General features: G+C 51.3%; 1 protein-coding gene across 3 annotated transcripts in view; it reads right to left on the bottom strand.

The window, feature by feature from the left end:
* The window catches only part of LOC122381519 (TRPL translocation defect protein 14-like), a 32,161-nt gene extending 9,023 nt beyond the window's left edge, over nucleotides 1-23,138 (bottom strand). Inside the window, exons 1-8 of one of the 3 annotated variants that reach the window (XM_043365777.1) lie at nucleotides 22,821-23,138; nucleotides 21,889-21,956; nucleotides 17,527-17,602; nucleotides 13,746-13,874; nucleotides 12,948-13,087; nucleotides 11,555-11,599; nucleotides 8,690-8,830; nucleotides 1,885-2,080 (exon numbers count right to left, since the gene is read on the bottom strand). In XM_043365777.1, the coding sequence (XP_043221712.1) occupies nucleotides 1,885-2,080; nucleotides 8,690-8,830; nucleotides 11,555-11,599; nucleotides 12,948-13,087; nucleotides 13,746-13,874; nucleotides 17,527-17,602; nucleotides 21,889-21,956; nucleotides 22,821-22,998 (973 nt within the window). In that variant the 5' untranslated portion in view covers nucleotides 22,999-23,138. The remainder of the gene's footprint in view (nucleotides 1-1,884; nucleotides 2,081-8,689; nucleotides 8,831-11,554; nucleotides 11,600-12,947; nucleotides 13,088-13,745; nucleotides 13,875-17,526; nucleotides 17,603-21,888; nucleotides 21,957-22,820) is intronic. The other 2 variants (XR_006256536.1, XM_043365779.1) reach the window with 2 other exon arrangements.
* Between the last annotated feature and the right edge of the window lie 273 nt (nucleotides 23,139-23,411).

The raw sequence follows: 23,411 nt of genomic DNA on the forward strand, positions 1-23,411 counted from the left end.
ACGACGATGATACAAGATGCATAAATTTGTGAAGTTCGCACCTCTTGCGCCAGATAACTCTATTTCGCTCCAGACTTAAAATGTCATAACAATATTGGTACGCTTATGCCGCCTCTCATCCTTGTCAATCTTCCAACATCTAGCTTTCTATGAGTGGCCTTGCATGCCTCATACATCTCGACTTTTCTAACGCTCATAGGAATATGGTTTTGCAACTGTTTGACGATGACAAGACAGACTCCGGACCGAAGGGCGTGGTTCCTTTGATTTCCTATCTAAGAAGTAGGCAACCTGCTGCCAAGTTCCAGCAGGTGCCTGACACCTGGCAAGCATTTTCACTGCCAGGTATGTCATTTGTTGTCATATATTGACATATACCGCCAACTGTGGTAGCTGAGTGCCACTGAACAAAAAGGATTTATAGGTACTAAATTAACATGGATACTACTTTTGTACTGACCATAGAATAAAAGTTGCGGCATTGCGTAATGCGTATGCTCACCTCCATATGAGGTCAATGAATATTGTGCAAGTTCCTGCCGATCGGTGCACAGTTACCTGTACCTGTGTTGTCTGACACGTACAACGGTTATTGCACTGGTCAGTGCGCGGCTGTTATACTGACGCCGATGACACCAGGACCGCACGACCAGTCAAAGTACTAACTGACGATTCACAGGTTGAGAGTTTCAGTCACCCGAGATTGTCCGGCTATCATGAAGATAAACCAACATCGTCTTTGGCATTGATCCCGGTCCGTCGGCAGGCTGTCCAGCATTTTGCATCAGAACTACTTCACTTCAACCAATTACAGCGAGCCAACTGTAATGTCTTCATTTCTATATCAAGTATGCATAACGCATCTACGTTTGAGAAGCACGGCCCACATGTCTGAATTATGAAAAATTGCACAAGTGCAACGCGCTGTATCGTGGAAATTGAAGGAATAGAAGGCACTCGTAAATAGATGCCTATGATTAGCGCTGTTCCCTAAGCACCGACTGAAAGGACATTTTGATACAAGAAGGGTGCCAATGAAATATTAAGAAAATGTTCTGATAAAAAGTGCATAGTAAAGGATGTCTTGTTGGCATTTTACACATTTTAACTGCCACTTTTATCACTGCAATTTTTAATCATATAAATTTTCTCATCTATGTCTTCACTTCCTTCTGTGTGGTCTGATACCACTAAAAATTACCAAGTGGAATGCCTAATGTATCATATTTAATACAAAATTTATTTCCGAAATTTGAACTGCGAAAAAATATTTGACTCCAGATTTCGAACAAGGGACCCAAAATGAATCATATGTTACAAGGTGCTAATTTTAGGAACCGTGGAACTATGTGTGGGCATTAGAGGGTTAAACCATATGCTGATATTTTCTATTTTTGTGCAAAATCAAAAATACCGGCATGCTACCGGCAAGACATGCCAGATACCACGAAAAAACCTGCGGTAGTGAAAATTTACCGGCATGCCGGTAGTGCGGTAGGGAAACTTTGCAACTCTAAATGGAGCCCTTTGATCAGCAAGACTGGTACAAAATACAATGAAACAAAGCCTCCGTCATCAGCAAATTACCCGTTCATAAAGCCACACCTCCCAGTTCCGTCCGCGCTTCCCTTGCCGCGCTGTCCCGTTCCCGCTAAAATATGTCCCCATTTTCCCACCAACCTACCCAGTTCCCCCACCCTTCTATTCCGGTTTTCTTACCATTCTGCACCCGTTTCCAGACCAGTTTCCTCACCGTTCTATCCCCGGTTGATCACTATTCCTCCCCGTAGTCCCCACCATTCCTGCCGCGTTTGCTCACTGTTCTGCCCCCGTTTCCTTACCCGCCTATTCCTGTTTCCCTCCATTCCTGCCGCGTTGGCTCACCGTTCTGTCCGCGTTTGCGGAGTCGGGTCTGCATGCGCCGGCTGCCCGTGTTGAGGTAGTGGTGGACCACCTCAAAGTCCTGGAAGCGAGGGAACGCTGACGGGTCAGGCAGCGGTCCGCGGATGAGGAACTTGAACTTCTTGGAGCCGGTGGCCAGCCGGTCGCCGGTCTCAATGCCCAGTCGGTGGCACACCGTCTGTAATCGAACAAACAGCGGCACAGGCGGGTTAGTGGAACAGTCTGAAACCTGTCACACCGCTGCACAACTGAGTCAGAGAGACGGACAGATATTGACCAAGCAGCTATGCACTCACGTGAGAAAAAGCCTTGTCACTCAGAAGTCATAGCCAGACGCAAATATTTAAGACATAATCCACTGGAAAGGACGTGGAGGCGTACTAACATGTCAGGCCTTCCAGCTAGCAGGGCTAGCGACAGCGACAGACAAATGTTGCTAGTAACAAACAGCATTAAACCGTAGACGGGCTCAGCTCAATATTGTCCGCCGCATTGAGCGACCGTCATACGGGTATGGCAACACTCATTGATCGGGTTCCTGGAGTTTACAGTAATTGGCCACGCCGGGACTCCAAAGTCCAAACGGTGGCCCAATGCAGGGCAGCCGCATTTGTCATAAATAATGAATCATTGACCCATTAAGACGGCACCGGTCCAGAAGCTTCTAACGGAGAGACAGGGTTGAGGTCATAACGTTACGTTGATCGTGGTCGTCACATGTTACCGACACGATTGGAAGCCATCCACTCCAGTAAACACTGTGATAACTTATCTCCACGCCAGAGCAAGTTGGTGAGGTAACGAGCTTAGGACCCCTGCGACAGTTTAACTTGGATTTAGCTCATGTCTGGAAATAACGCTCTCACTAACCCGGCGTGCTTCGAGAAACACTAAGACCAAGCAAGGATATTCTACCTTTATATGCATCGGCGAACAAACCAGCATCAGCACATGTGATAACAACTTAATGTTTCTAAATAAGCTCTAACCTTGTTGACGGGGGGGATATGTTGTAAATACAAGCACCGATTGTTCGGACCATCCTCATTGATCGGGAAGTACCAACAACGGACCGGACCGGCCTATACTAACGGAACACCCGCAGAACATCCCAGTGATGGATCCGGACGGCGGCCGCGCGGGGCTGCCATTTCCCTAACGATACTGTGATCGCTCTCCGGACCTATCAGCCATTCCCGGCAGTCGATCGGCCAACACTGGGGAGGGGGCCTAATGACCCGGGAGCTGAGCTAGCGGATGGCCTCGAACACGACAGCCAGAGCACGGTGCCAACAGAGGACCTCCCCCGCCCAAGGATGACCTCTCCCCCTCCTGAGATAGCCAACATCTGGTCACCGCGCCCCTTCCTCCCCCACGGGGACACTTCTGGCAGTCGGCCAGTCAGCCCTCACGAGACCTGCACAATTGCTGTGCCCCAGTGCCCACCCCCTCGCCTGCAGACTGCAGAGGGGACCACTGCCAGCGACCGCCCGCGTCGGAGGCAGCCAGTTTCAGCCGGAATAGTCCACGGCGTCCACGGGGCCCGGCAGCGCCAATGGGAGCCTGACGCATCGCTGTTGGCATGGGCTCGGACCGTGACGGCCCCACCGGAGACGGCAGGCCTGGAGGGATTGCGGTGATCCCAGTCTGAGAGTCCCGTCCCATCTGAGGGTCCCCGTCCCACCAATGTCGTCTCTCAGTCCTATTCTCCTGAGCTGCCCTTCGAGCCGAGCTCACATTTCGACCACGCGACACTGTCCGAGGAAATGTCAAGAAAAGGTCAGCCACCTAGGGAACGACAGCAGACGATTTACGAAGGAATTCGATTTCGCTGAGGTGACCTACAGCCGGCGACAGCGTGGCGATTCGAAGAGGCGATGATTGTTAGTGGGATGTAGTTAGTACGGCATACACTGTAAACACTAACATCGCTTGATTCGTCTGAGCCATGTACGACCCACTACCCGTCTAAAAACAGATGCATAAGTGATGCAACTAACGACACATGGAAAGGGATGTCGCATGTCCCGTTATCATCTACTTCGATCCAGGAAGCACACACATCATTTCCTCCAGGGAAGGGAACAGTCCAGAGTTCGAATCGATCTCTGCACCGAGAGCCTTCGTGGGCGGCACGGAAAGAGGGGGAGGGGAGAGGGAGAGAGGGGATGGGACGGTCATCTCAGTACATACAGGAAGGGGGGCTGGCCTGGAGACGAGGTCCATCGGCGGCCACCGGGCGCCCCCCCCCCTCCGACGCCATCGACCAGCGGAAGAGAAACGGTGTGTCGAGAGGAAAGATGGCGTGTGTAGCGGGAAGGTCTAAGAAACATGGGCAGGTGTGAGCATCCGGGGACGAGGAGACTGGTTCGTGGTGGTCCGTCACCAGAAATGATCACTATAAGCACTCGAACCATGGAAAGAGAATATATATTCCCGACCGGGGCTGGGAAAATGCGTTTTATTCACCGAGGTTTTTGTGCGGAGGACCGAGTGCCGGTAGGCACGAGGTCCGTAGCCAAAAACCGAGGTGAATAAAACTGCATTTTCACAGCCCAAGGTTGGGAAGAGATTTACCACATGCCGTACCGGCGCAACAGTTAATATCATATTCATTTGGTATTATATATTATATTCTCAATATGGTGTTAATATTCTATTAATACTATGTTCATATTTATAGTCACCGCGCTATTTTTTTTTGTGTTTTTCATTATTGGGCGGCGCTGGCCGTTGAGTATGAAAGATGAAATTCCTTAGGTACTTTTCCCTTATTTAGTGATTGAAAAAGATGAGGATGAAGATGGTGAAGCGCCAGAAGTTAGAATAAACTATAAAGATATGGAGTCCAGCAGGAGTGAGGAAACCGTGAGGAAAACTGAAAATTGGGTGAAATGCTGAATCAAACACGTCTTAGATCCCAGCTGGAACAATATCCAAATGTTTCATTGTGGCTCGTTAAGATGCTTTGCGCATTTAAAGTGTTCGTTTTTTGCGTGCATTATGTTGTAATAATGAGTAGGTACTCTGACCTTGTTCTGCAGCAATAAATACATTGGCATTGGAACGATACCTACCCTTGTTTAGTTGAATTACGTTGACAGCAAAAGTAAGTGAAAACGCCGTCACTTAATTTTGCTCACTTCTGCTGTTGCTGTTAGTGAACACACAATCCGAAAATATCTTCTTTGGATTTGGTTCTTCCGCTCAGAATATTCAGTAAAACTTTGTCTGGGAAAATCAAAAAGCCCTAGGGCCGAATCGTTTCCCAAATACCTTCAACATTAGCCGAGGCGGGCCGAAGCCATTTCCCAAATGCACGTGCTAATGTTAAAGGGATATCTCGGCATGTGGTAAATAAAAATAAACGAGAGAATCCTAGTCGTAACTAGCGGTAGCGGATACATGAGCCGTTCTGATAAATTATTTGACGACTTTTGAAAAGGACAGATTGCCCAGTTGTGCTCTGTCCAAAGAACATTGGGCCATCAGCGACATTGAACTTGGCGAGCGACAACTCACACCAAAGAAGAGTTCCGCCAGACTGATAATCGGCGACATCCATAAATAAATCCAATTATCAACCGTGAGTGACACTACACGACAGTCAGTGGGCCGACCGCGGGCCGCGGGACACTACACGACCGCGGGCCGCCAGTCAGTGTTGTGAGTCCATATAGTATATCGTGTAGTGTACACACACACCACAGTGTGTCTACAAACTCTCACTACCCAACCACTGCTTGACTGTCGCTATCGGCAGCCGAGACGGCAGTGGTGTGGCCGGCACCGCCCGCCCGGCGACCGTTCCGCCCGTTTCCGTCCCCATCCCGTCCACCAGACTCCTCTCCAGCGGTCAGCGTACTGACCTTGCCGCGCCCACCAGCAGCTCCCCGTGTTTATACGCCCTCGGTACGCACCAGGCGCCGCCGGCACCGCCTCTCGACCTTGACCGTATCTCGTCGGAGGCGGCGTCGGCAGCGGCGCGGGGGAGCATCGATCCCGGCGCCGGCTCGGATTACACCCGTCGACCGCCGGCGGCGGGCGGTACCCAGAACTGGGAGCACTTCGGCAGACCGGCCCGGCAGCGACCGGCTATTTCGGGGGAAACGGCTGGACGAGCTCCGTCTCAAGTTTCTCATGGCTGTAGTTCTTGTATCAATAAAGCACTTAATGCAGGGAGGTTTGATGCACTCAAAATCATTTTCATTCATGATACTCTTTTGCACACTTCCTCTCCATAACTTAGGTCGAGATCCGCTTTTGTTTAAATACTCTCAGAAAGAAAGAAAGCAGCCGAGTGTTTCTAGGGCAGATTCATCGAATACCCAATAAACGGTATGTTGTCAATCACTGCACTGTGGGGACTTTGCCCCTCCTTGCACGACTTAAAGGGACCCTCCCACCTTCAAAAAAGTTAATGAATTGGCATGAAAGTGATGTCGCTCGGTTCAGAAGGAGCAAAAACGAATATCTACCAAATTTCATCGAAAAATATTCACCGGTTTTCAAGATATTAGACTTTTACTTTTGTTTACTTTTTGGGATCTCCGCTGTTCCTAGCGACTTTAGGTATTTGAAAGTGCGGCATTTGTTGCGCGCAAAGCAGCATATACCACCGCGTGCTACAAAACGTTTTAGTCAAAAATTTAAAAATCGTTAGATATCTGCGATGACGTCACACATTCAGAGGGGTATTCCTATGCATTAGCCCCTCTGAATCAAAATGCTGCAATTTTGAAATTCAATATTTCTGATTTAAGGCATTTCTCGATGTTGTGAGTGCCGAAACCGGTAATTGTGAGCCAGGGACCCCATTTTGGCTATCTCAACTCAAATCTAATGTTAAGGTGGGAGGGTCCCTTTAACTCCTGCGGCGGTACGCCACAGTCAGCTGACCGCCGCGGCGCCGGGCAGCGCGGCGGAGCGCTGGGAGCCATGCGACATCTTCTGCTTTGATGTCTCGTATTAGCTGTTTGGACGAAATTGGGCAAAAGATAAGAGTTGATTCCAATGCAGAATTTATGGGAGAATATTTTGATTGTGTTTCCACACGTACCACCGCGTATCAATCTTTGTAAGGCTATGATTTGCCGAGTCAAATCTCCGAGACAAGTGGCATATTAACATTTTTCGTATTTCATTCAAAAATCATACCTTTAGATTATTTTTCGAACTTTTCATGCATATGATGATATTCCTCATTGAATACAGATTATAAAAACATGTCGCAACATAGAATTGGTACTTGATTAAACGAGTGAGCAAGCGTTTCGTTGTCATGTAATTTTTCGCCTTATCCTAGGAGCACGGTGCTAGTCGGCGCAACCCTTCACTTTGTGACGTATTTTGATGTATAAGTCATCATTTTTAAGCGATTTAAGGTCGGATTCGGATGCACTGGACAATTCTGCGTAGAAAGGATATAAAGAAAGTGGAAATCAAAATACTCGTATTTGTCACTTATGTCGTGCTAGGATCGCAAAAGTCCCCACGGTGCACTGGGCAAGATAGAAAAGTAACAAGCAAGTTAGCGAGAAATTGCATCCACATACCTACCGCTGACAATTACCAGGGCTTACACCTAGCCACGTGTACATTTTCCGCCCGGGCCAACTCCCCCCAGGGAGATGACGGCTCGGGAGCGAATGGCTCGCACGTGCTTTGGCACCCTTCGTTCAGTCCTTGGGTTAGCTAACGTCCTGGTCAAGTTCAAGTCCATGTTGCAAGGACAAAACCCTCCGCCAAAAGATCCCTGTATTCCCAGGGTCAAATACGCTGGGCCGATCCAGTCCCCTCCGCTGTGCCGCACTAAGCGCACTGCGTGCTTCTAATACAGCCACAGCCTGTGTGGCCGCTAGTCGGACCCTACCCGTCGGCCCCTCAGACACGTGACAGTGAGACGGCGGCCGGGCCGGCCCGAAATAACCCACCTGGCGCCGGGCCCAGCGGGCGCGGACCCCTCCCTCCCCGGCCCCACCCACACACCAACATACACACGCGCGCGGGGCCGGCGGACAAGGGCACGACTCTTTACTCGTTAGGCTGAGACGAGCTGGCACTGTTTTTGCACCAGTTGATGGCATAGGGAAGATAATGGGATGGCAGGTCAGCCTTTTCTTTAACCACGTAGCTGGACAATTATCATTGGTCGCCCCATGAAACACGAAAACTATTTAAGAAATAAGTATAAAATATCAGCATCAGTGCTGTCCAGGATTAACCCCATAACGACCACAAGACCTAGATGCCGCTGGGTACAAGTGACCCCCAGATAGTGCCAGCCACACCCCTTCCTGTGGCTGAAGATGGGGGTGGATGTTTAATCTGGAGCCGCCAGCGCCACACCCCCCGGGGGCCAAACTGCATGTCCCGTGAGCTGTGCTCCAGCCCCGAGGGGAGGGAAGCCACGGGTGGGACCTTGGCACGGGTAGTGGAAAGGCAGGGAAGCCTCCCAACGGGCACACGTTACTCCAGAGAGGTGCTGTCAGCGCAGCGATCGAGATAGAGGCAGGGCAGCCGGCGTGTTTTGTCAGAATTACTGGAAATATGGGCGTGAGGCTGGGTAAAAGTGTTTCTGTGTGAAACAGACATGCCCGTTTTGAACTGATGGCAACAGAAACGCGCTAAATCCACCATTGATCGTACCACCAGGCTTCAATTCACAAAAGTTCCAAGTTCCATAACCGTAGGTACTGATCTCGCAGCCGTTCCTCCGTCGGCCCAATCCCATTGCCGTCCCATCATCGACCCACCGTCGTCTTTTCCTGTCATCAGTCTCACTCACCGCGATGGTTCGTCGGATCTTCGTGTCAAAGTCGCACGAGTTATCCATGACGTCGAAGTAGGGGTGGCCCACCCACGCCTCGGCCGCCTTGTTGTCCAGGGTTCTCGCCAGGGAGAGGTCCTCGCTGCGGCAGCTGTGGTCCTGAAATAGGAGAGACGCGTCACTATCCGTTACAGAGGCGTCACGGCCGGTGGAGTGACGATAGTGACGGCCAGTGTTACGGTGGTTATAGTAATGTCACGTCACACAGTTACGGGATGAGTTCCGTGACGGCAGACATGCAATCACAGAAGCGAAGATAGGGAAATGCACTCAGGACGACTCAGACCAGTATTCGTTAATAGGACAGCATCCCTCTCCGTTAGATGACTGTTGCGAGAGCATTGTTGGATAGTGTCCCAATAACAACTTACAAAAGACTTGTAGACCTGTTGCCAATTTAAAATTGAATTTGGGTCGCGGGACAAATCTAAAACAAGCATAAAAAATATTTTAACTGACGTAAAATAAATAAAAGCGACCTGTCGGACCCGAAACCTCGCATTTTCGGTGCGAGGTTTCTGCCAAAGTATTCTGCTAGCGTAGCAAGAAAACTGAGGCCATCGAAAACGAAGTACCTGACTGACGTCCAATAGACTAGGAAGTTAAACGACATCATCAAATGACCTGCACACTTCGTAGCATGTCAACGACAGCGGTCTTTGAATCCCCAGCCACCGACAGGGATATATTAACAATACCGCGTCACGAGACAGCCGCCATCGTGTCAATCACACGACAACGCAACCGTCTCGTGACCCGCGCAACTGACACCGGTCCGGGGCAGCGCGGTCATCAGCAGCTTCCGCTGAGCCCCGCTTCATGAGACCTGAGTAATCTTCACACCGAGCTACACAGATAGGTGACACCGCACGCTCCATCTCCCTGGAAGATCGACCACCCGATCTCAGGCACCGGGTCCGCTCAGAAGTCCGGAGATACCTGACTTCCGTTCAGGGCGTGTCGGTATATCTCTCCCGCTGCCTGGCGGCTGAGGTGACACAGACAGCTCAGGTGGCGGTCTGCCGTCGGCGGAACTGACGACAGCGACACCAGAGCTGGGTCGTTCACTGCCCGGACACCGCCGGTGGTTAGGGGAGCTCAGAGAACCGACCTATGGCCGGGGAGGAGCACCATACTTCCGCCGAGATGCAGAACGCGGATGTCCTGAAGTAAGTTCCTTCGATAACTTCAATGGGAATTTGCTTCTAATCAAACACAATTAGTCCGGCGGCCCATTCGAACTGAAGCGATCGGCGATCACCCAAGCACTGCCGCGGATTGGCCAGGTTGGTCCCAAAATACAATTTTCAAAGTATGTGTAATGTATTCCCAGCCATGTGAAGAGCCCATGCCCCATTCCCATTCGCATTATGATTTCCAATATCATCATCTGGGAACACTGAAATGGGCGACCATCACGTCCACCCAGCAGGAACACAACTGAGGAAGTCAGACGAGACTCGTTTGCTGAAAAGCGCGCTGAGACGAGACGGTAGCAGGACTGAGACTGAGACGAGTGCTGGCTGTTGAGACCGGACTAGTAAAAACGACACAGGTGTGGTGTGGGTGTTTGTAGGCATGTTGGGTGCTGAGGGGCGGAATCCCGACCGAAAGTGCCTCTGCCAGCTTCTACCGGCTTCCAACGGGTGTGGCTGCACTCGGTACCGCTACTATCTGGGAAGGTCCTTGTATTTACAGATCACGGATGTACGAGTAAACGGGTGTGAGTTGTGAGTTGCAACCGCTCCTAAAACAAGCAGCTGTGCTGTTTGCAAATCCAACTGAGATGTTGGATCCAGCTTCAGCTTCAACAAGGTTAATATGACACCAATTCCCAGCGACCACGTATCTCAGCACGACGTAAACGTTTATGTCATTTGAACGATTTCCAGAAACCCACAAGATAAGGATTGAGGAAAGCAATCTATTCATAGAACCCAAATACGAGCACATGGGAGAGCTGCAGCTAAACAGATAAATAAGCGGCCGATTTGAATTCAGACGGTCGTCGGAAGCTGCTGGCACATCGCGCCAGTCTGTGTATGGCCGCTGCAGCAGGCGAGCTCTCTTTGACAGTCGTTCGGCCACTAATTATAACTTTGTTAGTGGAGCTGACAGCCTCTGAGGATCTCTGCCGGGTACGAATTGGCCAATACGCGAGACATTTGGTTATCGGTAAATAAATGAAAAATGGGTACGTGTCGAGGGGCATACAGCTAAGAAAAATGAAAAATGAGCATTTGAGGGATATCGCGCAGTAGCGGCGGAACACCTTCAATTAAGGGGGGCACTGCCGACTTTTGGCCCCATTCTTTCCATGCAACGCCCATAGGGCTAATGTTAAAATGCCAAAATCAAAGGGGGCACGGTGCCCCGGTGCCCTCCCCGTTCCGCCGCCTATGATATCGCGGTAAAAAAAAACTTATCAAACCCTCGGTTAATCGAACGCTTAGAGGGCGACCATCTTATCGTTTTAAGGTCTGCCGGCAGAGCTGCGAAGCTCTGACAGCATGTCAGGCCCACGCCGCTGTTAGTAGCACAGCAGTACGGACTAGCCGCGCCGTGGAGACTGTCCCCCGCGGAGCCACGGCGTGCGGCGGACCGAGCACAAATACAGACGGACGGACGGACGGGGACACGTCAGTCTCACACGGTCACACGCGCCGGACGGAGGACTGCGCCGACTGGCAGTGGCCGGTCGGTGGGTAGGTGAGGGCGGTGTGCCGGGACGTGTGTGGTGGACGGCACAGGGCGGCGGCGGGGGCGGGGGCGGGGGCGGGGCGGCTACAGAGTAGGCGGCGCGGCTGCACAGAGCGGGCTCACCAGCGCGAACGGGCCGGCGGCGACAGCCCAGTGACGGGGCCCGTCCTGCGGCAGACAGCGGCGGCGGCGCTCGGTGCTCGGACCACCTCGCCCCCGTCCCCCGCCCCGGTCCCCGCCCGTTCCTTGGCACACACCATCCCCGCCCCAGCACACCGACCGCCTCATCCCGACACAACCATCTGACACAGACACTGCACCACAACACTGACACACTGTCGACACTTCGACATCACAAGACAGACCGGGCGACCAACAATGGCTCAATCAGTGAAGCCTTACACAATTCACAGGACTGCATCTGAAAGCGCACACGACCACCGGATGACGGAAGCGAGGCGGAACCGAAGCAAAGCTCCGCGCAACCACAGTAAGAAGCCATGCATCGGTTTTCATACCACAACAACGTTACTTCAGATGGTATCAGCCACGTGAAAATTGTGGGGAAGAGGTACGTGTAAACAATGGCAGGTAATGGGAAGCAGTGGGAAACATTGATTACACTGGGGCAATGAAGAAACTACTTAAACATTATTCTTAGGGAAAACCAAAACGAGACACAACAGCCATGACAATTTAAAGGTAGCCCACGGGCTACAGCAGTCCCTGAAATAGCGCCGTGCTGATCTGCCTTAATGCTAAGAGCAGATTCCATGCGCTAGAAACAGCTCCTTGCTCTATCATTCTAGTAGGCACTTGATTTACACCGATGACACGGTTTACAAGATAAGGACAAGATAATTATACGTATAACACGAAGTCTTCCAGGCGTGTTCTTCACTTTACACGACCCCTCGATTACAGAGTAGATGGGAGGGCTGGTAATGTTTATACAAGGTCGTGCGTTAAAAACGAGTCATCAGACAAACTACCCGTTGGCGGTGACAGGCCAAGGTCAGACCGGGTTCATAAGTCACCACAGCCACAATGTAGGGCTCACATAGTAACTATGTGAGCCCTACCATTATCACCAAGGAAAACCGTTTGAAGAGACCGTACCAATAGTCCAATAGCCAATGGACTATCGTACTAGCTTAAACACAAACCCGACCTGGGTATCACCATTCCGCCCTCACCACTAGCTTAGTACGACAGCGTTCAGCTCATCCGTCTCTCTTCTCTAGTCGACAAGCTCCAATTCACAATTCGTACACGCCACTATATCTTCACAGTCCACACATTGGCCACAATCTACACATTTACAGCCCCAACCTCTTTTGCTCCGCAATCCGTACCACTCGCCTCTCGGCCACAGTCCACACCTTTCCACTTCGCAGTCACAGCTTTATACCATTCAACAGTCCACACACGTCTCGACCGACACCCACCCACCCTATTCTCACAGCTCCATTAGTACGTCGTGGGGGGGGGGGGGGGGGCACACACACACACTCACCTCGAGTGAGTAGAACTCCTCTGCACCGTTGGCGGCCGAGACCATGTGGATGATCTGGTTGTAGCGGTTGTCACGGACCTCCACCACCGACGACCAACCGTTCCGCTTCATTATCTCATCCCACTGCTCCTTAGGAACGACTGAAGGAGACACGGAGGACGGTCGTCAGATGTAGAGAGACTAGAGCCTGCTCCTTAGGAACGGGCAACCGTGGGGGATATGGAGAGTGGAACAGGGACGGGTCAGCGCACACAGACTGGGGAAGGGGGTAGTCGGACAGCTGGACGAGGCAGTGATAGTGTGGTGTGTCCAATGTGGCCAAATAACACGGCATTTGAAATTGAAGCACGGTAGAAAACCGTCCGGCCAAAGCGAAAGATAGGAAGAAGACGTCAAATAACGCAAACACCAGCCCGAGTCCTGCCAATATTGCCTCCTTGACTAGTTTGACCACCCTAAAATAACTCATCAGATAGACAACAGACACAAATCATTCATCAATCAAACATAAAACAGTATCAGACCGGGTCTGTGCACGATTACACAATACGTCTGGTCGCAGACTGGACAGTCACTCTGACACACTGCAGTCCGCTCTGATTTGACACGTGTACCGTCTGCTTATTCACCGATATTAGCTAATAGCTACGTAAGTGAAGGTACGCAAAAAAAAAAAACAGCCGGTACGGATATACACACATATAGACTATACAGCCAAACGGCTGGCTTCAGTCGTTGCAGCGGACTAGGGCGAGTCCTAACCCAGCGCCCAGCTCAGCCTGCGATTGTCCAACTCACAGGCGCTAGCGTCCATGGTCCCCCTGTCGCAGATGATGAGGCAGTTCTGGTCCACCGTCTCGGCCAGCTCGAAGTACGTGTTCTCTATGGAGACCATCGTCCTGAACAGGTTGTTCTGGAACTCCAGAGCTGCAACAGACGGTCGATAGACGTTAAAGGTTAGCGGGGCGCGGCGGAGAGCGAGCTCAAGGAGCTCGGTCAACGGGCACGAAAGGTAGAGCGACCGACACGGAACGTCGCGTGGGGGCTGAGATTGATGCCCGGCGGCAAGGAGAAAAAAGCTCCTCAGTCCGCGGGTCAGAAATGGACCGGTGATGAGCCGGGACCGAAGAGCGTATAGCTGGCCCTGCGACACGTAAGGTTGATGCGGGAGACGCATGAGCACCGATATTCGGACAGGGCGAGAGGGATGAGGTGACGGTGAGGGTTGGAGTGGAGAACACATCAGTCGGAGGACTCGATCAATTAATGTTCGTGATTGAAGTGATCAACTCGACGACCACCTGGCCAGTTCGTGACCGGTCTGATAGTGGTGTGCAGCTGAGATGCTTCCGTGAGCCGGCGGCTAGGTCGGGCCCGCAGCGCACTAACGCCAGCTTTCGGCACCGATCAAAGGGCCATCAGACCCTAAGAGCGATCACGGCACATGACCGATCAAAAGACCATCAGAGTCTCATCGCGATCACGAAAATGATTTACACCGATGCATACCATATCTGCTAGTTCAAGACCGCACTAAGGTGAAGTATCGAGAGCGCAGCCTGGCAGCCGTGAAAACAAACGGGGATGGGTATAGTGCGTGCCAGCGGGTAGAGTGTGAGAGGGAGAGAGGAGAGAGTGAGACAGCAATGCGAGCACATGCCATCAGTGTCAGTGTCAGCGCCAGTGTCAGTGTCGGGAGCGGTGCCAACTGGGGCCGGCCGGCCGACAGCGGCTGTCTGAGGGGGTCTCGGTCGCTCCCTGGGTACGCAGTTCGACGCTTCACGTCAGTTAGCGCACGGTGTCCTCACTGAGCTCCAGGGTCGTCCATGGACGACCTTGGTCGCTAACTTTGAGTAAGCCTTCAGCTCTTTTTGCTCTATGTGACTGTAGGTAGGTCATCTAGGATAACTGCTCAGTCCGGGGGAAACCTAGCGGTGATAACGAACCGGACTATTTATCTTTGCCTGTAACAGACCCCGATCATGGCCATGGACTCGACCGGACCGCCTCCAGGGGCGCGTCTCCCACCCGACCTTGACCCACCAGAAGGCTGCGCTCTCATCCTGATGAGCCGGCCTGATGGCACTCCACTGCGAGGGAACCCGTTCGCCATCATCAGGGAAATCCGCTCGATCTGTGACTCGGAAGTCGAAAAAACCAAACAACTCGGATCTGGCAAAATTCTCATCTCGACCTTCAACAAAGACCAAAGCTCTGCCCTTCTCTCCTGCCAAACCATGCTCGGAAAACCTGTTTCGGCTGTTCTTGCAACCAACCTGATGTCATCGCAGGGTCTCATTCACTGTCCGGACCTCAGCGACCTCTCTGACGAAGAGCTCCTCACCGAACTAGCCCCGCAGGGTGTTATCGAGGTGCAGAGGCTCAAATCCAAGGACCGAACTCCAAACCCCCTGATTCGACTTCGCTTTAAAGGACTCGATCTCCCAAGAAAGCTCCTCTGCGGGTACCTCTCCGTCCCTGTTCGACCCTGGATCCAGCTGCCAAGGCAATGCCGTAGGTGCTGGAAGCTAGGCCACTCCATGCGCTCTTGCCGACGAAAAGAGACAGTCTGCGGGCAGTGCTCTGCCAGGGACAGCCACCCCACAGGTGACTGTACCTCGGTCCCAAAGTGCCCTCTCTGCTCTGGTCCACACCCAGCATGGGACCGAAACAGCTGCCCCGTCTGGAAAACCACCAAACGAGACACTCGAGAGCGAGCGCCATTCCAACCCCCGCCGCTCAACTCCACAGCTTGGCCTCCACTTGAGAGTCAGCACCGAACGATGCAGCCCCCTCCGGCTCGCACAGACGCCTCTGTCCAGACAGATGGTGAGGTCATGGCCCCTAAGGCGACCGCAGTCCCTGTTCAGACCCAGACCGAGACAGCCAGCTCTCAGACGACCGACGCCAGCACCCAAACGACCAAACTGACCACCTTCGACTCGACCTCTCAAACTCGACCCGCCCGACTGGTCTCTGCCGAAGTCCAGACTGACACCCCCGACTCACCGACACCAACCACGGACCCCGACGACTTCGGCTGCTCTCGAAGCAGGCCGTTCACCCGAGGCTACACGGCGAGCTTCCAGCCTGACAGCCCCCGAAACGACACCGACGATCCCGATCCAGACCTGATCCCGAAGAGACGTCCCAGGGGTGAGATCCCTCCACCTGACATCGGGTCGCTGAAGTTTGAGTACGCCAGCGGCAGGCGACTTTCCTACCCTCCCTCCACCCTCTACTGGTTTGACCATGAAATCCGACTATACGACCTTGACCTTCGCCCAGAATCCAAAGCGTACAGGGCAGCCGTGGCTGGCTTCTATTTTGACGGACCCCCTCACCACGGACGCCGTATCTTCCTTCAGAGAATTCCTCCAACGGGTAACCACTAGCCCTACCAACATCGCTGCCTAGGAGTCGAGCTATGCCTCACGGCTACTCCTCCAGAGCCACCAAATTCCAGTCAAAGTTGTACCCCTGAGACGGGCGGGACATGACTGGGGCACCCGGGTCACACCGGCTGCCATAACCCGCTGGCTGTCTCACTCGGTAGGCCGGTTTTTATTTTGGCCGATCCCTGCGAACAGCCTGCGCAATCACACTTTCACTGTCCACATTAGAGATATAACGTAACGTAACTATTGCGGGGATTTTTACTGTACTCGACAGTTTTTGCCCCTTGACTTAGGCACCAGGTTTTTTCTAGTTAGGACTTTTCCTGGTAAATACATCCCACAACAAACATCACACATTGCAACACCTCACACCATCAGCAGCAAGATTTACAGCAGCAAGTATGAATATTCTACCCCTTTCTGGACACCCTTGCCTTGTTAATCGGACGCCACATGAGCCGAATTAAAGTAAAGTTTGCTTCTCTCTCTTGCTTGGGTCAGAATTAAATAGCTGACAGTAAAGTAAAGTAAAACGAAAGATCTGGCTCATTGCCAGCCTTAGTAATTTCCCCTTCCCTGGCGGTTGCCTTAGGCATGCCGGGAAGACAAAATTAAAAAAAAAAAAAATCCCTGGGTACGGCAGTACTCGGTGTGAGCAGACAGACACTACACCCGCCCGGCACCACAGCACCACAGCTAGCACTGAGCTACCAATACCTGTTCATAAGAACAAACCGCCCAGGCGGTTACAGCTGAGCCATATAACTGGGTCACAGTGGTGGTGTCAAAAGCAAACTGTTTGAATGTGACCGGCATTTTACAAAGCTGTCGGTTAGAGATCGATTGAAATGATCAGCCATTTGGTACGCGAAGAATGCAGCAAATAAAGACGTACATTTTCAAACAACAGCATGTTCATTACCTCAATACGCATGAATGACCTCCCACTAACTGATGGCAAAAGAGATGATTGTCTATTTCTCATCCACTCTTTAGCTCTTAGACACCCCGAAAAATACAAACAGCAAATTCATACCGACTCTTTTCAATCGGCACGCTGCTGACTGGGCAAATCCCATGCTATCACATCCTGTCCTGCCGAACGAGATACTGCGTCCGTTTGGGCCCCCAGAAATCGCTGAGACGCTGCCTTCGGGTGACCACCTCGGTTGGGAACTCACCCTGGGCGGAGCTGAGGTCGCCAAACTTGATCCCGCCGCTGAGCAGGATCGACGCCGTCTCCGGCACCCGGTATACCTGGGAACACAGGGAGAACACAGCGGTTACACCTGGGAACATAGGGAGAACACAACAATTAACACAGGGAGAACACAGCGGTCCGCTGGATGGACACCGTCTCCCGGACCCAGTTATATCTGGGGATCGGGAACAACGATTAGGTGGGGAAGGCGCAGGGAGTCGTTGCGTGCTTTGACCACCAAATGCTTAGGAGAGAACGGAAGAAAATACAACATCGCAATTTTGGCTTCAGAGAACACCGGTGAGCCAGGGAGTAGCTCGTCCAAGGTCCTGCTGCTTAACGAAGACACACTGGACGGCGACTCGCTGCTGCCTCTATGACTGGACCTTTTCTCATCTCGCTGCATCCGGGTTATCACCTTACGGCGTCCGATTACCGTCGTCGTACACCGTGTCAATACGACCTCCACAAATGGACTACACGCCCGCCCAGCGTGCCGTAACACGACACCGACACGGAGATGGCCAGAGTAGCAGGCGGGGACTATCTCTTAGAACCCGACAGGCAAACCACTCCAGACGAAACCCCTACGTCCGGACAGAGGAGATGGCGTGGTTTCTCTTTCTATGATTGAGACTACCCGGTGAATCTTTGTGTTAATCACCACATGGACACGCGATACACGTGTCCCCAGTGTTCGAGAACACATGTCCTTCGTGTTGGACACGCCCCCGGCACACGGGTTGGCCGCATATCACACATGGAAGCAGATACTGGGCTGGATGGACAGGGAGCTTCGTTGGGGGCCGGTGAGAGCCGCGCAGAGCGGCCACAAGAAAAATCATCGAACGAATGGACGGACGGATGGACAGACAGGTGGTGGAAACAGGCACTGCTCCGCGGACAGCGCGGTAACCAAAGGTCCTCCTCCCCCGGTATTCGCTGGGGCCACCCCTCCCCTATGTATGCTCGACTACGCTGTATTGATTGCAGCCTGTGCCGTCGCCAGGGGCGGTGGTGGGCTGTGGGCGGGGCGGGGGGCGAGGGCGGGGTGGGGACGGTTCCGCAAGCCAACATGAGTAAACGAAGGAACGGCCGGGACCGAGCGTCATGTGGGAGCCACGTCGAGTCATATATGCACGTTAGTCATTGAGCTAAACTACTTCTGAATATCAACTCCGTAAGCTCAGATAGCTCTCCACTATCTGTAACCATTCATTGAATGAGGTTTCTAGAGCACTCTCATTGATCACCAGTATTGCACCAAGCGCAGCAATTCATGGAGTAGTGAGGTAAGAGTTCCGGTGACCGTGGTATCCACATCCATCGGACACACATTTGACCCCTTGCGTTACTGATCAGGTCTCCAACATCCCCCCTCACCTCTAATCCCCGACTCCCACACAGCTCAATCGTACCCCAACACTCGCGCGAGTACACATGTAGGTCAAGTGATGCATAACGCACTGACCGCTGACAGACCCTGGCAGCTGCCCCATCCTGACATCCGCTGACAGTCCGCGGCGGTCCGACACGACCCGGTGTCGCGTGGCCCCATGCCGGCGGATGGCGTCACCCACAGCCACGTGGTCGACTCGAGTCAGACAGCGAGGGGAGGTATCGATCCATAAGAGCCCGCCGGCGCCACTCGTTCCCCGAAGGCGAGGGTATGAGGCAGTGCCCCCAGCCCGCGGCAGGGTGACTCAGGGGCGGATGGCGCAAACCGAGACCGGTACACTGCGCAGGCGGAGGGCGTCCTGGAATGTAAAATAGATGATTTGAGGAGAAATGAATGCCTCTTTCTGGTGAACCTATGGCCACGTCATATGCCAGATGGCAAGTTCCTGGCATTGGAATACAGTTCGGCTTTGCAGACTGCGAGAATTATGATCTTTTCTAACGGTGAAGATAGATGCTGCGTTTAAAAACACGACTGTGTCAAGGTTTTGGTGAGTAGTTACCGGGCGATTCGTTTATTTTGGAACCGGAGTGGACGGGACAGTCTAATCAAATTTTCCTTCTCGCGCCGACCAGTGTTGAAGGCCCAAACGAAGAGTAACCCTCGGTGGTATGGTACGTTATGACCGTAGGAAGTAATAAGTTATAGTGAGTGGTAACAGACCCGCAGGAAAGGATAGGAACCGGGAACAGGCGAGACTGGCGTTAGTTTTTCATCGCCTACAGCGCTGCTAGCTTTGCAGACACGGGCACACCAGACCGTCTCGCAAAATAAATTATAAACCCCTCAAAAACCCAGACCCAAACCAGACCAAGGCCATAAACCAGACACTTTAAGAAAAATAAACTGGTGAGCATGTAAAGGCATATGGTTGCGTGAAGCTGAAACCCTAGATCAAGATAACTTTGCACACTCCCCAGAAATAACATTTCGTTAACTTATGATATGGCTTCAGTAGACCACCGCATATTCGCCGTATTTCGTAGACCACACGATTTCCCGGTGGGCAGCTATGTTTATCATACCAGTCACCACAGCTCAGCGTGGTTTCCGCAGCGTGACCTGTCATGTCATCCCAGTCGTAGCCTCATGATCACCTCTCTGCAATAGTCGGGACGCTGCTGTATGGCTGAATCTCAGCACGATCATGATGGGCCACTCGCAGAGCTGACGGTTCGTCTGAAGCGGCAGTGTTTATTTATAATTCCTAGTAGACGCTGGGCGGAAGGGCGTACTACACACAGAGCCCATTCACAGAGCCGCCGCGGAAAGGGAACGGAGTCACTGACTTCATAATGGTCTGAGAATCGTCGAGAGATTAAGTGTGATATTACGGAGTACGGAGTTTTCTACCGAGAGACCGGAGCGGTGCATATTTCTGTGTGCAAGTCAGTTTTGCATGAGTGAGTGGAAAGAAGACAGGACATCAGACAAACGGCTCTAGTTGTTGGCAAGAAACCAAGCCCTGATAGACATGATGTAAATGTCCTCCCCTTAGCTAGTTCAGAACAGTCTAGGTGACAGTAAACACTTCATCCGATGGCGACGGCCAGACTTGACAATAGATAAGGCAATGTAAATAACGACAATACAAACGGATGCAAGACAACACACACCTCAACCATCTGCAAGGTCGATGTCATAAGCTTATCGCGACCGCATTTGGGGACGTGAGTGCCTACTATCCACTCATGTATGGATCATACAAATTTTACGCGATACAAACAAAAGAGCCAGCGATACGGGAATCACGGAAAACGGCTACATAAACCACGATTACTCTGAATACTGGTAACTTATTCGGATCATCCTTCTGAATGGACAACTTTCTACGAGATTGAACTGTCCAGAGCAACTGCTAAAGGCGGCCAGCGGATGTCTTGTTGAAAACCAAACGGTTCCACAGCAAACAACCACTCTTATCATCACAAACAGAGGAAGGCTGTCTAAGTGCACGTAGCGGCGGGGTTTTTGTCTGGAGGACAAATGACAATCCCTTATCGCGGACCAGATAAGACCGATAGATATATAAATATTGGGCAAACGGGGAGGCTTGGAAACGAGCGTACAGTCCACAGCAGAAGTAATGTGCGGTTTCAGTCATGCGTATGTTTTGCTTCTGAAGCTTAGGAACGATTAGCCAGACTACAATGAAACTTTGCTTGTAGCTTACATGTATCGTTACCTTTGCAGCTGCAACTTTATCTATTGACGTCTTCTTTTCGATCACTCCGCATTAAACAATCGCCAGTCAAAGCCATTCGTTGAGATTGGTAAAACCGCACATTACTTTAGCGGTGGGCTGTATGTACTTCCGGGATGACGTTACGCTAACGTGAAGGGTTTCGTTGTTATCTTATCACTACGTTGAACGTAGAGAAAAACACGTAAAGCGAAGAAATATGAGCACAACAAAAACACAGCGGCGTCTACTTAATTAATCATCACAGCTTAACGACATTATTTCACCCATGAAGAACGGCTAGCTTTATTCGTCTGAGCTGCCCACAGAGATTTGACGCGTTATCTTCTTCCTCACAGAACTTAGCGACAACGTTTATATTTACCACGGTTCAAATGCAATGTTTCCTACCGGCCTCACACCCGGAGTGAACAATAACAAACAGCGGAGGTCCGGTGATGGCCAAAACTACGGGACCAGCACCAGAATAGCGCCAGCGAGGTGCATTTCTTTCTGTTTGGAGGTCGATAGTCCAGGCAACCTTATGGTGGAAAGCAGTCACATAGGCACAATAATTTACAGCAAAACAGTGAATTGCAATGTTTTGCAAAGCTGCATTAAGATCACAGCTTCTCAAAGCATCAACATGCAACTTCCTAGTAAAAACCCCAATGCATCTTCCATCAGCTGAAGGTACTCACCCTCCATCCCAGATTCTCAAAGAAGGTGCTGAGTCTGGCCTGCCCAGTGGTTTTTCCACCACAAGGTCCTGAAACACATAGAACAGAAATCCATACATGAAACTATGCATTTTGCATTATTCTGCAATGCTTTGGCACAGCATCAAGGTGGGAGGTTGCCCCAAAACATCCATGGATCAAGAGCAAATGTTTGTTAAAAGGACTGCAATAAGAGGCACATTGCATATCATTTAATTGCAATATGATGCCAATGCTGATGCATGATGCATCAATGATTGCAAAGAACTCCCACCCATCACAATCACTGGATGTTGATTACAATGGGATGTGGGAAGGTTTGAAATTGAAATTCTGTAAGATCTGACATTCTTAAGCTACTGACTATTTATCAATAAAATGCCTGGCATGATAATAAGACTTTGATTCAAGATCATAATAACAATAACAGGCCTCTGGCCTTAGCCTGGGCCCTGGTCATAATAATTCACACATGCTAGGTCAAGGAAGATTAACAACAGCAGGTAGATAAGTACAGCTAAAATGCATATATTTTTCTGTGCACTTTCCTAATTGCTTTGCAAAAACAAATGAAAAGCAATTTATTTCACATAATCATAAAAATATTACAAACAAACAAGGCAAACAAGGCTTCAAATGCAAATAAGTGGCAACAGCAATGCACAACAGTAGGAACATGTTATACGGTATCCCACATGTCCCAGGTAAAATGGGTTCTTAGTTTTTAAAAGGGCACATTTTATCACTCACAGAAAACAGCATGCACAGCCCCACAACACAGCCTTTTTCATTATTGATCGCCATGATGTTGTTCTGGGTTAGGGCGCGTAGCAGCTTGGCTCTTGCGTCCAACGATCGCCATGAGAGAACCCCAACAGGGCGCCACAAATGTCTACGGGGCACCAAACACTCACCTCCGGTCAGTACCACCTTGTAGATGACGCGATTCATCTTGTTGAGGCTCCCTCTAAGCACACGCGTCCTGTCACCGCATCGTTCCGAACCGTTGTGCTCGTGGAGCACCGGAGCGCACGCCGTCGACCGTACACCGCGGAGCAAGCGCGCTCCCCACTTCACCGCCAGGGCCGCCATCAGCTTCAAACACTGGTCTGCCACCTAGCGGATAGTTCTAAACCTTCCCAGGATGTTTCTGCCATTTTGCGTAGATGTCGCTTGAAGCTACACAAACTGGCTTGCGAGGATGGGCACACTGGGCCTAATTGGGCAAATACCTGTCACGTATTTTTCCAGTTAGTTTTCGTAAACATTAAATTTCAGTGTGTAGCACTGGTGAACACAGATATTCTCAATAAAATCTACCATAACTTCTAGCAAGAGCAACAAACAGTGCCTATCTAGTGCTGCCCTCTGTGCAATGCCAGTGCCGAGCGCTGCCACCCCGACAAATACCGTCTCACTCTCAACTTCTAGCCTTGTTCCCAACTGTTTCACGCGATGAGCTTCCAGCGCATACCAATATTGTGCGAAGAAGCAAACTGGTTATG

Source organism: Amphibalanus amphitrite, unplaced genomic scaffold, assembly GCF_019059575.1.
Source record: "Amphibalanus amphitrite isolate SeventyFive unplaced genomic scaffold, NRLGWU_Aamphi_draft 000121F_arrow, whole genome shotgun sequence".
Classification (NCBI taxonomy): domain Eukaryota; kingdom Metazoa; phylum Arthropoda; class Thecostraca; order Balanomorpha; family Balanidae; genus Amphibalanus; species Amphibalanus amphitrite.